Source organism: Oncorhynchus mykiss, chromosome 2 (genome assembly GCF_013265735.2).
Source record: "Oncorhynchus mykiss isolate Arlee chromosome 2, USDA_OmykA_1.1, whole genome shotgun sequence".
Taxonomy (NCBI): domain Eukaryota; kingdom Metazoa; phylum Chordata; class Actinopteri; order Salmoniformes; family Salmonidae; genus Oncorhynchus; species Oncorhynchus mykiss.
Window position 1 is genome coordinate 35,347,404 of NC_048566.1, and position 14,868 is coordinate 35,362,271.

General features: G+C 42.2%; 1 protein-coding gene across 1 annotated transcript; it reads right to left on the bottom strand.

Moving 5' to 3' along the window:
- Positions 1–439: 439 nt before the first annotated feature.
- Positions 440–10,588, bottom strand: LOC110488508 (serine/threonine-protein kinase dyf-5). The gene is made up of 5 exons (XM_021560741.2): positions 10,525–10,588; positions 2,990–3,135; positions 2,665–2,803; positions 2,352–2,459; positions 440–2,181 (listed from the first exon to the last, which is right to left on the bottom strand). The coding sequence occupies exons 2-5, from the start codon at positions 3,133–3,135 to the stop codon at positions 1,057–1,059; spliced, it is 1,518 nt and encodes a 505-aa protein (XP_021416416.2). The 5' UTR covers positions 10,525–10,588; the 3' UTR covers positions 440–1,056.
- Between the last annotated feature and the right edge of the window lie 4,280 nt (positions 10,589–14,868).

Sequence of the window (14,868 nt, forward strand, 5' to 3'; positions counted from 1 at the left end):
GATGGCTGGTCGACGAATCACCCTCAGATGATTCGTTGAGAGCCCCGAGACAAAAGTAGAAAGATATTTTATAGCCAAGATACACCCCTTTCAACCTACATGACGAACAACAGATATATAGAATGGGTCACAATGTTAAGATCTGTATGAAAGATACCTATAATACATAGCAGTCAGTATCTGCTGTGTCAACAGTTTTCATTGTATAGAGAGTCTGGCCCTCCGACTCCAAATTTCAAACTGGAACCGTCTCTCCCTGTAAATCTCCTGTCAGTGTTATCTCCCAGAGGTACATCCTCAGTAGAACACACACACACACACAATAGTTAAGAATGCTCTATTCTGTTGCATAAAACAGCCATTTGATGCAACAAAAGTATTATAACATAATCTTGCAATTTTTCCACCATATTGTAAAGAGGATATAACACAGCATATATTTGTGAAAATATGACTTTAATTCTTAATTGTAAGCTAATTGTAAGATCTCTTGTCTTAGAAGATACAAAAATATTTTTTACTATGTTCACAGTCAAATGAATGATATCAAGCTAAAGATAAAACTGATTTGCAAGAGGGATGAGATTTCAGAAACATTCACAGATAGTTATTTGACTCCAGTTTCCTCTGCAAACTGGCACCTAACCAGATGTGCAACATTGTAGCAATACTGTAAAGTGATATAGTCCTTCAACATCATTCTTGAATCCTTACTCAACCTCAGGTTTCCTTCTTAATAGTGCAATACAACTTTTATTGTTGTTGCTCTGGAGAAGCAGAGTCAAATCAACTCCCTACTATTTCACAAACTGTCAGTAACCTACTCACGACTTCTTGTTAAACTTCACATCCTCAAACTTGACTATCCTCCCTCCTTCAGTCTCCACCTCCTTTTGCTCCCAAGTCTCCACTTCCCCATTCCTTTGCTCATAACGGCGGATTCGCACCCCGCCTGTTGTTGGGAGTGGGCATGAGAGATCCCTCGACGCCTCTTTGTAGAGAAGCTGTTTCATGACATGCTGATTGGGTTGAGCTATGCCTGATCGAACCAGAGTATTACCACGGTCTACCTTTTGGAAGGGGAGTTGGTGAGTTCTTGACCTCAGGCTTTGGCAAGGCTGCTCGATCCCATCTTGACGGGGAAGGTGAACGCTGTACGGGTTGTGGTTGCAGTGTTGTCTTCACCTCAAACTTCAACTCAGTCTTTGGCAAGGCTGCACGCTCCCATCTCGATGGAGAAGGTGCTCGCACAGGAGCTCGCACTAGCGTCTTGACCTCAGGCTTTGGAGAAGCTATACGCTCCCATCTCGATGGAGAAGGTGCTCGCGCAGGAGCTCGCACTAGCGTCTTGACCTCAGGCTTCGGAGAAGCTGTACGCTCCCATCTCGATGGAGAAGGTGCTCGCACAGGATCTCGCACTAGCGTCTTGACCTCAGGCTTTGGAGAAGCTGTATGCTCCCATCTCGATGGAGAAGGTGCTCGCACAGGATCTCGCACTAGCGTCTTGACCTCAGGCTTTGGAGAAGCTGTATGCTCCCATCTCGATGGAGAAGGTGCTCGCACAGGAGCTCGCATTAGCGTCTTGGCCTCAGGCTTTGGAGAAGCTGTACGCTCCCATCTCGATGGAGAAGGCGCTCGCGCAGGAGGCCCCACTAGCGTCTTGGCCTCAGACCTTGGTAAAGCATTGCGCTCAAATCTCGATGGAGAAAGTGAGTGCTGTACAGGAGCTTGAGGACGTGGCAAGGTGTCTTTTACCTGAGTGTGAGGAAAGGGTGTCAGAAGATGTCCTCTTTTTTCCCCCCCGGTGTTGCCGGCACTGCTATCTATCCCTGCCCTTTGTATCTCCGGCATGATTCCGGCCATGGTGGCCCGCACTGTGGGGTCTCTCTGCACCATCCTACAGACAGCGTTACAGTACTGCTGGCCTTGGAGACTGAGGGTCTCCTGGATCTTAGTTGGACAGACACTGGGGGTGTACAGCCTGACTCTGGCATAAAGTTCGGTAATGATTTTACCCATAGCCCACACGTCCGAGCGCTGATCTCTCTGGCCCCTCCTCTGCAGGACCTCAGGTGGAGAGTAGGCCTCATTGCCCATATCCATGGCAGAATTTAGGCCATTGCGGAAGAATTTGGCAAGTCCCATATCAATGATCACAGCTCTGTGAGTGTCATGCTCTACCTGGAAGGGATAATTTGAGAGGGGTGGAGAAATATAGTTTTATATCTAGTCTATTTATTTACAGTGATAATGTGATAGTGATAAACAACAGATGGACAACTGCTTCTAAAGTCTTGCATCATTAATGACGAACATCAGAACAACAAAAACAACTTTATTGCCTTTCTCACCATGATGTTTTCGGGCTTGAGGTCCTGATGGACGATGTCTTTGCTGTGTAGGTGAAGCAGTCCTTCACACATGCCTGTGATGATGGTGGCCTTTATAGATGGAGTCAACTGTAGGGAATAAAGGCTTTGATTATCAACGATGAGCTAACTTGCACATAGAAATGTTTTCATAAAGTTGGGAAGGCCCCCTGAAAATCCTGTTGGCATAGATACTTGTTCAATCAGATATTTCAGACAAACGTTTTGCTATGTGAACTTTCATCAACACTGTCGCATGCATGTTTGGTGGCAGCAGTGGGATCCATAGACCTACCTGTATTTTAGATTTTTGTGATTTGAAGATGGTTGTCTCCAGTTCCTCTCCAAAGATGAACTCCATGGGGATGATCCACTTTGAGTCCTTGAGTGTTGGATTACCCAGAAGCTTCACTATGTTAGGATGAATTGCCTTTCTGGTGTCCCAAGTCACAGACGGGGTGTGAAAGAAAACGGAGAGAAAGGGTTATGAGAGGCATTGGACTACAGCAAAACCAAGCACTTCTGCAATGAACTTTTCATTAGCACCCTCGTCAACACCATCTCTGACGTCATCACCTTTTAGCAACATACCATGATAGCACATTGTCTGTCACACTCACTTGTATACTTGACACTCTCTCTCCAGGTCTCTCCTATTGATTAAGTGTTGTGGCACCTTCTTGATTGCAGCCCAGGTGTCATTGTACTTCTCCTTGTATACCTTCCCAAAACTGCCAGCAGCAAGAGTTTTGGTGGAGTACGTCATCTAGGGGTTTGGTGGGGAGTGGGCAGTGAGGTCAAGATCCAATAGAAATGTTAAATATTGTGACCAAAAACAACAAAAGCATTCACCTCTGAATAACATTTTATCGTATTACTGTTGTTAATGTAAGTAGCGGTAAGTACACCCAACAGAGTCACTTCTCTCAAAGTTACAAAGAGAGAATTCCAAACAGAAAAGGATAATGAAGCGGGAGAGAAGGGTGTGCATGTTGACTACAAATTAAAGCAAACAGTGCTGAAACTGTAGAACAGAGGAATTCTACGGACAGTTTATCATATAGTAAGGTGGAAATTCTGTTGAAAATCATACTGGTATTCTAATCCATTAAAAAACAACCAACTCTGAGGCATTCCTAAATCCCTGCTAGCACTATTTATGCCAGCACATTCAAATGTTGTCAAACTCTACACAGGAACAAAAAAGTCACATGCTGTGTTATGTGTCGTTGGCGTAGTATCAATACAGTACCTTCGGAAAGTATTTAGACCCCTTGACTTTTTCCACATTTTGTTACATTACAGCCTTATTCCAAAATGGATTAAACAAATACAAATCCTCAGCAATCTGCACACAATACCCCATAATGACAAAGTGAAAACAGGTTTGGAGAAATCTTTGCAAATGTATGAAAAATAAATACCTTATATACATAAGTATTCAAAACCTTTGCTATGAGACTTGAAATTGAGCTCAGGTGCATCCTGTTTTCATCAATCATCCTTGAGATGTTTCTACAACTTGATTGGAGTCCACCTGTGGTAAATTCAATTGATTGGACATGATTTGGAAAGGTACACACCTGGCTATATAAGTTGGCATTGCATGTCAGAGCAAAAACAAAACCATGAGGTCAAAGGGATTGTCCGTAGAACTCAGAGACAGGCATGTTTTGAGGCACAGATCTGTGGAAGGGTACCAAAACATTCCTAAAGCATTGAAGGTCCCAAAGAACACAGCGGCCTCCATCATTCTTAAATGGAAGACGTTTGGAACCACCAAGACTCGCCACCCGGCCAAACTGAGCAACTGGGGGAGAAGGGCCTTGGTCAGAGAGGTGACCAAGAACCTGATGGTCACTCTGACAGAGCTCCAGAGTTCCTCTGTGGAGATGGGAGAACCTTCCAGAAGGACAACCATCTCTGCAACAGGCCTTTATGGTAGAGTGGCCAGACGGAGGCCACTCCTCAGAAAAAGGCACTTGACAGCCCGCATGGAGTTTGCCAAAAGGCAACCTAAAGACTCTCAGACCATGAGAAACAAGATTTTCTGGTCTGATGAAACCATGATTGAACTCTTTGGCCTGAATGCCAAGCGAGGAAACCTGACACCATCCCTACAGTGAAGCATGATGGTGGTAGCATCATGCTGTGGGGATGTTATTCAAGGGCAGGGACTGGGTGACTAGTCAGGATCGAGGGAAAGATGAACAGAGCAAAGTAAAGAGAGATCCTTGATGAAAACCTACTCCAGAGCACTCAGGACCTCAGACAGGGGTGAAGGTTCACTTTCCAACAGAACAATGACCCTAAGCACACAGCCAAGACAAAGCAAGAATGGTTTCGGTACAACTCTCTGAATGTCCTTGAGTGGTCCAGCCAGAACCAGGACTTGAACCTGATCGAACATCTCTGGAGAGACTTAAAAATAGCTGTGCAGCAACACTCTGCATACAACCTGACAGAGCCTGAGAGGATCTGCAGAGAAGAATGGGAGAAACTCCCCAAATACAGGTGTGCCAAGCTTGTAGCGTCATACCCAAGAATACTCGAGGCTGTAATCGCTGCCAAACGTGCTTCAACAAAGTACTGACTAAAGGGTCTGAATACTTACACTACCATTCAAAATGTTGGGGTCAATTAGAAATGTTCTTGTTTTTGAAAGAAAAGCTGCATTTTTTGTCCATTGAAATAACATTAAGTTGACCAGAAATACAGTGTAGACATTGTTAATGTTGTAAATGACTATTGTAGCTGGAAACAGCTGATTTTCTATTTTCTATGTCTACATAGGTGTGTAGAGGCCCATTATCAGCATCCATCACTCCTGTGTTCCAATGGCACCTTGTGTTAGCTAATCCAAGTTTAGCATTTTAAAAGGCTAATTGATCATTAGAAAACCCTTTTTCAATTAAGTTAGCACAGCTGAAAACTGTTGTCCTGATTAAAGAAGCAATAAAACTGGCCTTCTTTAGACTAGTTGAGTATCAGCATTTGTGGGGTCGATTACAGGATCAAAATGTCCGGAAACAAATAACTTTCTTCTGAAACTCATCAGTTTATTCTTGTTCTGAAAAATGAAGGCTATTCCATGCGAGAAATTGCCAAGAAACTGAAGATCTCGTACAATGATGTGTACTACTCCCTTCACAGAACAGCGCAAACTGACTCTAACCAGAATAGAAAGAGGAGTGGGAGGCCCCTGTGCACAACTGAGCAAGAGGACAAGTACATTAGAGTATCTAGTTTGAGAAACAGATGATTCACAAGTCCCCAACTGGCAGCTTCATTAAATAGTACACGCAAAACACCAGTCTCAACGTCAACAGTGAAGAGGCGACTCCGGGATTCTGACCTTCTATTATTTGTGGCTGAATGGCAGCAAGTCTACGCAGCAATGTTTCAACATCTAGTGGAAAGCCTTCCCAGAAGAGTGGAGGTTGTTATAGCAACAAAGGGGGTACTAACTCCATGTTAATGCCCATGATTTTGGAATGAGATGTTCTATGAGCAGGTGTCCACATACTTTTGATCATGGTGTGTACCTTTCAGTGACCATTTGTGGCCTGCCATCAGATATAATGTGGCCCCTACTTCTGTTCTCAACACTACAATGATTTAAAAAAAAATAATGTTGGGAATGTCTACATATTACAATAATGAATTCAGAGCTTATGCTACAGTATTCAAACAAAGAGGTAATTGTTCAACTATGAACATGCAGAATATGAAAATGCCATTTATTTCCCGCAATGTGCAGTTTTCCTAACATTAGCTTTTACAGAAATGGCCACATTTGGCAAATTACATTGACACCTCTAAAATAGAGCAATAACTTCAACCCTCTTTACATGACATACATTTCATTCAGTGGAGGCTGCTGAGGGGAAGACGGCTCATAATAATGGCTTGAATGGAGTGAATGGAATGACATGTGTTTGATGTACTTGATACCCTTCCCCCATTCCACTCCAGCCATAACCACAAACCTGTCCTCCCCAATTAAGATGCCACTAACCTGAGTTCATTGGATACTGATACAACACACAAAATCTCCTTTGTTCTATTTTACAAAAGCAAAGTTGATTAACTTCTTCCTTGTTATACATGGGAAGTAAATATCCTAAACCTAACCAGCTAGACAGTGTTATCCGCATGCTAAAACTGGGGAGAGAGGGAGGAGAGAATTCACTTTCTGTTTCGTCTGCTGTTGGCTTGATAGCGTTCACACAAATGTTTTTCCACATGTTATTGCTGAAATAAGATTGCAATTGTGTCAATATGTTGTGAATATTTTGGAGGAAAAAAAACCTGCTGTTTTCCATAACTAAGTGAAATGAAGTGCCACATGGTGTGTTTCAGGTTACCATGTACAGTAGGCTACAGGCAATATGTTCCTCTACTGTGTGAGTCATGACAATTACAATTTTTATATGCGGGTTGCATAAGCTGAAACTAATAAATCATTTTTCAAGTAGGAACCCATTTATTTTAGTTAAATTAATATACAGCACCAACTACATTAATGTCAGATAAGGTCCATTATCTGCTACCTGGAATTTAAGATCAAATCCTATTAAATGATCCTTATCTCTGTCAGTTTAGTTCAGGCTTAGGCTGCTGTCTTGCTGTGTCAGGTGTAAACATAAAATTACCTCTCCTCTGTGCGACCACTAAAGTAATCATGCTCCTTTCTCGGGAAATGACAGAGAATGTGGTCAGTCTGTCATACACAGAGAAAGTGTGCGAGGCATATACTATTGTTGCAGTTGCGATTTTAGCATGTAAATCTTGGTGGGGCAAACTCCCCCAAATTATTTTAGATGGATGCCAGCAAAACCACTACACAACTAAACAATACATTAATTGGACTATAACGGTGACAAACGGTGCCCACAAACTGTTAGGGCCTACATAAAATTGTCCCAACTGCAGTCCCAACACCTTACCACCGCTACACATGGCTATCAGCGGAGCCTTGATTGGCAGAGAAACAGTTAATTCAACCTCATTCACTGCCTTTTAAAAAATATACCTGATATGGATGACTTGCTTAAACAAATATGGTTTCTACTGACAATTGAGATGTACACGCTATGGCATAATAGGATGAAGAGTAGATAAGAGGCAGTCCGTACTTTAGATTAAGACATTAATGAGCGAGCCTGGCCGGACGTTGTCAATTTGTTCAGCACTTTTGAAATGTACAGCACCAGATTTCAGAACATGGACCATTCTTACAGTATTCTCCCTGTACACCAAGTCAGAACCGTAGGATAAATAAAGGGGGCATATTAGCAGACAATGAAAGCTCTTACAATGTTCAATGATAACATTTATCAAAAAACAGGTTAAAGGCTACATGTGCACCACCAAGTCAGAACATTAGGCTAAATTATGAAGGGAACAGGGACCAAATTATTAGGGTATGGCACATGGGCTACTAACAGTTTACTACACAACATACACTTAGTATTGCTTTCTTAGCTACAGTATACATATCTCCCTGGCATATAACATAATTTATGTAGCAGCATACAAGACATTTTTGAATTTACGTTCTTGTGCTAACTTGAAGTGGAAGGTGGCACGGCGGTCCTTCGTGGGTAAATTTTGTCATAAACTTTGTCATCAAAGTCTGGCATTCTATGGATTTCAAGGCAACTGGGGAAAAAATGTTGAATCATGCCGTTAGTGATCTTCAGGTTGAAGCTTGAGTTCCCGACTTGGAAATCCGAGTTGGATGACCGTTCAAAACTAATTTTCTCAGTCGGAGCTCATTTTTTTCAGATTTCCCAGTTGTCTTGATCTCTGGATTGACAGCATGGCCAATGTTGAATGTTTATCCATTTAAGCTTGGAAAATAAACCATTAAACCCAGACTTGGACCACACATCCACTCCAATGAATAGAAGGCTAGTGATTGCTTTGCAATGCTTGCAGTTAGCTACTGATTCCTTCCAAACTACTCAATGTTGAATTTGCGATTTCAAAGTTGTTGTGTAATGTTTATGTCCAATGGCCAATAAGCACCGATACGTTTTATCTATAATGTCTCTTCATAATTGATACATAATGATGACTGCTAGCTTTGAAAGTATGATGTTGACATGATCAGTCCAAAGCTACTGTAGATATAACGGGATTTGATGTAATTTTATCTGTGGCCAATGACCTTATAAGAATATTTTGAAGATAAATACACAACGCAGAGGATGAGAGGACTAAAACTAGAGTACTAATGGTCAATAGGGAATTGTAAATAGTTGGGTTTCAGTTCAACAGCTGTTTAGAATCTGTGGAATGCCACTCCTGAACTCAGAGCTACGTGTGCGACGTTCTGTACATTGAGTCTGGGGCAGGATACTTGTTATTTGGCTATTGTCCCAGTTGTACTGCAAGGACTTCTGATTGGTCAACGCCAGGCCAGGGTGGTGGTGGTGGTGGAGGTGGGGGGGGGGGGGGGGGGGGTATAAATGGCATCCTGTTCCTTTGTTCTGTGGAGAAAAGCTGAGGACAAGGGAGACTGAACATCTATCACTCAACATAACATCTATGATTTGTCCTTCTCAAATAAACACATTTTTCTCTCCCTGATTTGCTTTGGAGTTTGTGTTATTGAAGAATAACATCAACTGCTAACAACCTTGACCCTTCTTGGATGGCCACTTCTAATATAACTCTATGGCAGCACCCAAGGGGCTTGAATTTTCGAGCTCTCCTCGTAGATTTTGCGGTAACGTAGTGTACCCATGAGTGACAGAACACTGAGCCAATCACGACGCAACTAGAGAACATTACCAACCCGTACTCGCCTTATTTTCTGCTAGCTGCCCCACCACCACTGGGTGCTGCCATAGAGTTTTATTAGAAGTGGCCATCCAAGAAGGGTCAAGGTTTTTTTTACATTTACATTTTTTTACATTGTTTGCAAACTGATATGTGACATGTATTAATGCCCAAATAACATGCAAAACAGGGAATTTTGCTAAACAGGTGGGGCTCAAAACGGTACGGCTCTGCGGTAAGTACACCCTACAGAGTCAATTATCACAAAGTTACAAAGACAAAGAGAGAATTCGAAACAAAAGATGATAATGAAGTGGGTGAGAAGGGTGTGTCTGTTGACTACAAACTAAAGCAAACAGTGTTGCCAACTGTAGATCAGAAGAATTGCACATACAGTTTCTCACATAGTAAGGTGGACGTTCTGTTGAAAATCTAACCTGGTAATCTAAACCATTCAAAACCAACCAACTCTAATTGAGGAATTCCCAGATCCCTGATAGTACAGTACCCTATTTATGCCAGCACAGTCAAATGTTGTCAAACTACAAAGTCACAAAAAAGTCACATGCTGTGTTGTGAGTCAACCATTTGTCATTCATTGGCATAGTGTCACGTTCGTTATAATGATTAGACCAAGGCACAGCATGCTTAGAGTTCCACATATTTTAATAAACGGAAACCGAAACCGAAACTCAAACAAAAACAATAAAGCCCAAACAAAACGTGAAGCTACTGGTGTGCACTCAGGCAACTAACTGTAGACAAGATCCCACAAACACAACTGAGGAAATGGCTACCTAAATATGGTCCCCAACCAGAGACAACGATAAACAGCTGCCTCTGATTGGGAACCATACCAGGCCGACATAAAACATTAATCACCGAGATGACCCACCCTAGTCACTATCACGCCCCAACCAACAGAGAATAAACAGCTCTCTATGGTCAGGGCGTGACACATAGTATCAATATAGATTAGACACAGAGACACAGAAAGATACAGAGCAATAGTCACAGCAAGAAAAAGCAAGAGTAGGAATTCGAAATGTAAAAGTCAGAGATGATGAATAGGAGCAAAGCTGTCTGAGGGAGAGACATTAGTATATCAAGAGAGGTAGATACCTTTCAGTGACCATTCGTGGCCTGCCAACAGATATAATTTGTCCCCTAATTCCCAATACTAAAATTATATGAAAATATTTGATGTTGGGAATGACAACACATTAGAATAATAAACACTGCCTCTAACAAATAATATTTATAGTTTAAACCCATGTGGCTATGTTAGTTAAATGAATATACAGCACCAGATGTCCATTATCTGCTACCTGGACTTTAAGATCAAATTCTATTAAAATATCCTTACCTCAACCTCTGTCAGTTTAGTTCAGGAACGGCTGCTGTCTTGGTGCGTCAGGTTTAAACATAAGAGAATACAGATGTCTGTGTTTTTTACGTCTCCTCTGCCCCACCCCTAAAGTAGTCATGCCCATTTCTTTGGAAATTACGGAGAATGTGGTGTGTCATTCATAGAGAAAATGTGCCAGGCGCATGTTTGTATAGGAAGCATGGGGAGTGAGTATATCTGTTTTGTACCGACAAAACTGTGGTTATATGTAGAAGCCAGACAACAAAGTTCAAATTAAGCCTCTATAATCAATAAATTGAGTGGCACAGCGGTCTAAGGCACTGCATCACAGTGATGTCTTAGACCAACTTATTGTAAGTTGAGACAATATAATTTTCTCCTCCCCCAAATTCAATCTATACTTTACTTTCCCCAAATAACTGTTCTTCTCTAAGAAGTAACGATAGAAGTAGCCAATGCCATGGACTACATGGACACTGAAAAGACAATTCAAAGGGGGAAATATAGCATGTGTCAATAACTGTTCTATGGATGTGTGTGTGGGAGTGTGTGTGTGTGTGTTTGTGTATATGAATGGACAGATGAGGGAAGAGTGTGGGATGGTGAATATGAATATGTGTAGGAGGATGGGAGAGAATTGGTGTGTGGATGCATTAGGTATAAATTGGGCAGGAATTAATGCGAAAGCATGGGAAGTTGAGAAAAGCTTGGCTTGGGTGGGGTAAAGGGGAGAGAAAACAGGGAGGGGAGGTGGAGAGGGATGGGTTTGGCTTGGTAGCGGGAGAAGGAAGGATTTAATTATACTACAGTGTAATTGTATACATTTTTGTGACTTGCAAAATGAAAAAGAGTTCTGAACAGATTAGGAGAGGATGTCGAGTCATTATTATTCCTTGTTTGGCATGATAGCTAAGATTCAATGGTGGTTATTGGTGAGAGTGGAGAGGGTCTCTATCAAGGGGATTGTGATGGGGTGACTGGGAGGGCATCAGACACTTCTCTGAGGCGTGTGTGTGGGGCCTCCACTCTTCTCACTTCAGTCTCTCGGTGGACCCACTCTCCCCAAGTAGACCCTCACCAGCCACTATATTTTAATTAAACTTACAAGGTAATGCAAACTGACCACAACACTTAAGTTGAAGTTTTTCTCCAATGTACAGTGCATTCGGAAAGTATTCAGAACCCTTGACTTTTCTTATTCTAAAATTGATTAAATAGTTTCCCCCTCATCAATCTTCACACAATACCCATAATGACCAAGCAAAAACAGGTTTTTAGACTTTCTTCCAAATTTTTGCAGCCTCCAAGCTTCCTTGTATGACTCTACAAGCTTGGCACACCTGTATTTGGAAAGTTTTTCCAAATCTTCTTTGCAGATCTTCTCGTGCTCTGTCAGGTTGGATGGGGAGCATTGCTGCACATGTATCTTCGATCTGGTTAAAGTCCTGGCTTTGGCTGGGCCACTCAAGTACATTCAGAGACTTGTCCCGAAGCCACTCCTGCGTTGTCTTGGCTGTGTGCTTAGGGTATTTGTTCCGTTGGAAGGTAAACCTTCGACCCAGTCTGAGGTCCTGAGAGCTTTCGAGCAGGTTTTCATCAAGGATCTCTCTGTATTTTGCTCTGTTCATCTTTGCCTCGATCCTGACTAGTCTCCCAATCCCTGCTGCTGAAAAACATCCCCACAGCATGATGCTGCCACCACCATGCTTCAACGTAGGGATGGTGTCAGGTTTCCTCCAGACGTGACGCTTGGCAATCAGGCCAAAAAGTTCAATCTTGGTTTCATCAGACCAGATAATCTTGTTTCTCATGGTCGAGAGTCTTTAGGTGCCTTTTGGCAAACTCCAAGCGGGTTGTCATGTGACTATTACTGAAAAGTGGCTTCCGTCTGGCCACTCTACCATAAAGAGCAGTGGTTCCCAAACTTTTCAGTCCCGTACCCCTTCAAATATTCAACCTCCAGCTGCGTACCCCCTCTAGCACCAGAGTCAGCACACTCTCAAATGTTTTTGCCATCATTGTAAGCCTGCCACACACACAATACATTTATTAAACATAAGAATGAGTGTGAGTTTTTGTCACAACCTGGCTCGTGGGAAGTGACAAAGATCTCTTATAGGACCAGAGCACAAATAATAATATAATAATAATCAATCATTTTGCTCTTTATTTAGCCATCTAACATATACAACTTTATTTGTTCATTGAAAATGGTGATGAACTCACCACAGGTTAATGAGAAGGGTGTGCTTGAAAGGATGCACATAACTCTGCAATCTTCGGTTGTATTGGAGAGAACCTCAGTCTTAAATCATTTGCCACACTCATTCTGTGCCTGTATTTCGTTTTCATGCTAGTGAGGGTGGAGAATCCACTCTCACATAGGTACGTGATTGCAAAGGGCATCAGTGTCTTAACAGCGTGTTTTACCAAGGCAGGATACACTGAGCGTAACCCAATCCAGAAAACCAATTTAAAATTTTCACAGAACCGCTTGTTGCAATTTCGATGAGGCTCTCTTGTTCAGATATTGGTAAGTGGGCTGGAAGCGGGGCAGGAAAGGGATAACAAATCCAGTTGTTTGAGTTAACCGTTTCTGGAAAGTACTTGCGTAATTGCGCATCCAACTCACTCAGGTGCTTCGCTACATCACATTTGACATTGCCCGTAAGCTTGAGTTCATTTGCACACAAAAAAATCATACAATGATGGAAAGACCTGTGTGTTGTCTTTGTAAAAGGTATGTTATTGCAGACCGAGAAGAGCTCCAACTTCTTAATCATAGCCTCAATTTTGTCCCGCACATTGAATATAGTTGCAGAGAGTCCCTGTAATCCCAGATTCAGATCATTTTGGCGAGAAAAAACATCACCCAGATAGGTCAGTTGTGTGAGAAACTCGTCATCATGCAAGCGGTCAGACAAGTGAAAATTATGGTCAGCAAAGAAAACTTTAAGCTTGTCTCTCAATTAAAAAAACATGTCAATACTTTGCCACTTGATTAACAGCAAACTTCTATATGTTGTAAAAGTGTTAAATAGTCGCTACCTATATCATTGCATAGTGCAGAAAATACACGAGAGTTCAGGGGCCTTGCTTTAACAAAGTTAACCATTTTCACTGTAGTGTCCAAAATGTCTTTCAAGCTGTCAGGCATTCCCTTGGCAGTAAGACCATCTCGGTGGATGCTGCAGTGTACCTAAGTGGTGTGGGGACAACTGTGTGCACACAGTTTACTACTTCACTATGTCTCTCTGTCACGGCTTTTGCACCATCAGTACAGATACCAACACATCTTGACCACCAAAGTCCATTTGATGTCACAAAGCTGTCCAGTACTTTAAAAAGATCCTCCCATGTTTTCCTGGTTTCCAGTGGTTTGCAGAAGAGGATGTCTTCCTTAATTGACCCCCCATAAACGTAACAGACATATACCAGGAGTTGTGCCAGGCCTGTTGACTCATCCAGCTATAACACATCGAATTCACTGGCTTGTATGCGAAGCAGTAATTGTTTCAAAACATCTGCTGCCATGTCACTGATGCGTCGTGAAACTGTTGTTTGATGAAGATAGTCTATATAGTTTTTTTGGCCTTTTCCCCCAGCATTGTCCTAGCCATATCCGTGGCAGCAGGAAGAATTAAGTCCTCCACAATAGTATGGGGCTTGCCTGTCCTAGCCACTCGGTAGCTCACCATATAAGACGCTTCTAGCCCCTTCTTATTAATGGTATCTGTTGCTTTTATACACGTCTTACTTCTCGAAAGTCGTCTTAATTCTCGCTCCAAAATGTTTCAAATTGGTATGTTTTGTTTCTAACTGTCTGCGCAAGAGTGAAGGTTTCATCGAGTTGTGATAGTACTTTTTGATAGTAACATGCTGAGGAAAGGCACTACTCCCAATATAAGTGAACCCCAAAATCAATGTAGTTCTCATCATATTTGCGTCTCTTCGATGGTAAAACGTCCCTGTCTGTTGTTTGGTGCTTCCCGGGTAAGGGGGCAGTAGCTCTTTGGCTGCTTCAGATTCACAACTGTCAGTGTCTATGCTAGCTGGGCTAACAACAAATATAGAATTACTGATGCTAGCACTTCATGTGCTCGTGGAAGCAGAACAACTTGTGTTGTCGACAGGTACAGGTGTAATACTGCTGGTAGTAGCAGTTAATGGAATTCCCGCGAGAGAGTAACAGTTAATGTGATTGGTTGTTAATTATTTGTCTAAGCTACCCGTATTTGACATTGTGTTGTTATTTTGCTGAACACTAGATGGTTTAATTTTATTTTTGGCAGTGAAACGAGGCTACTCATGCGAGAAAAAAACCTCACCCAAATGTATAGC

Excerpts from the sequence above, each read along its gene's own strand:
- LOC110488508 (XM_021560741.2), bottom strand. The coding sequence starts at position 3,135 with ATGACGTACTCCACCAAAACTCTTGCTGCTGGCAGTTTTGGGAAGGTA. Across the intron at positions 2,460-2,664 it reads CACAAAAATCTAAAATACAG|TTGACTCCATCTATAAAGGC; the intron begins GTAGGTCTATGG and ends TATTCCCTACAG. Across the intron at positions 2,182-2,351 it reads TCAAGCCCGAAAACATCATG|GTAGAGCATGACACTCACAG; the intron begins GTGAGAAAGGCA and ends TATCCCTTCCAG.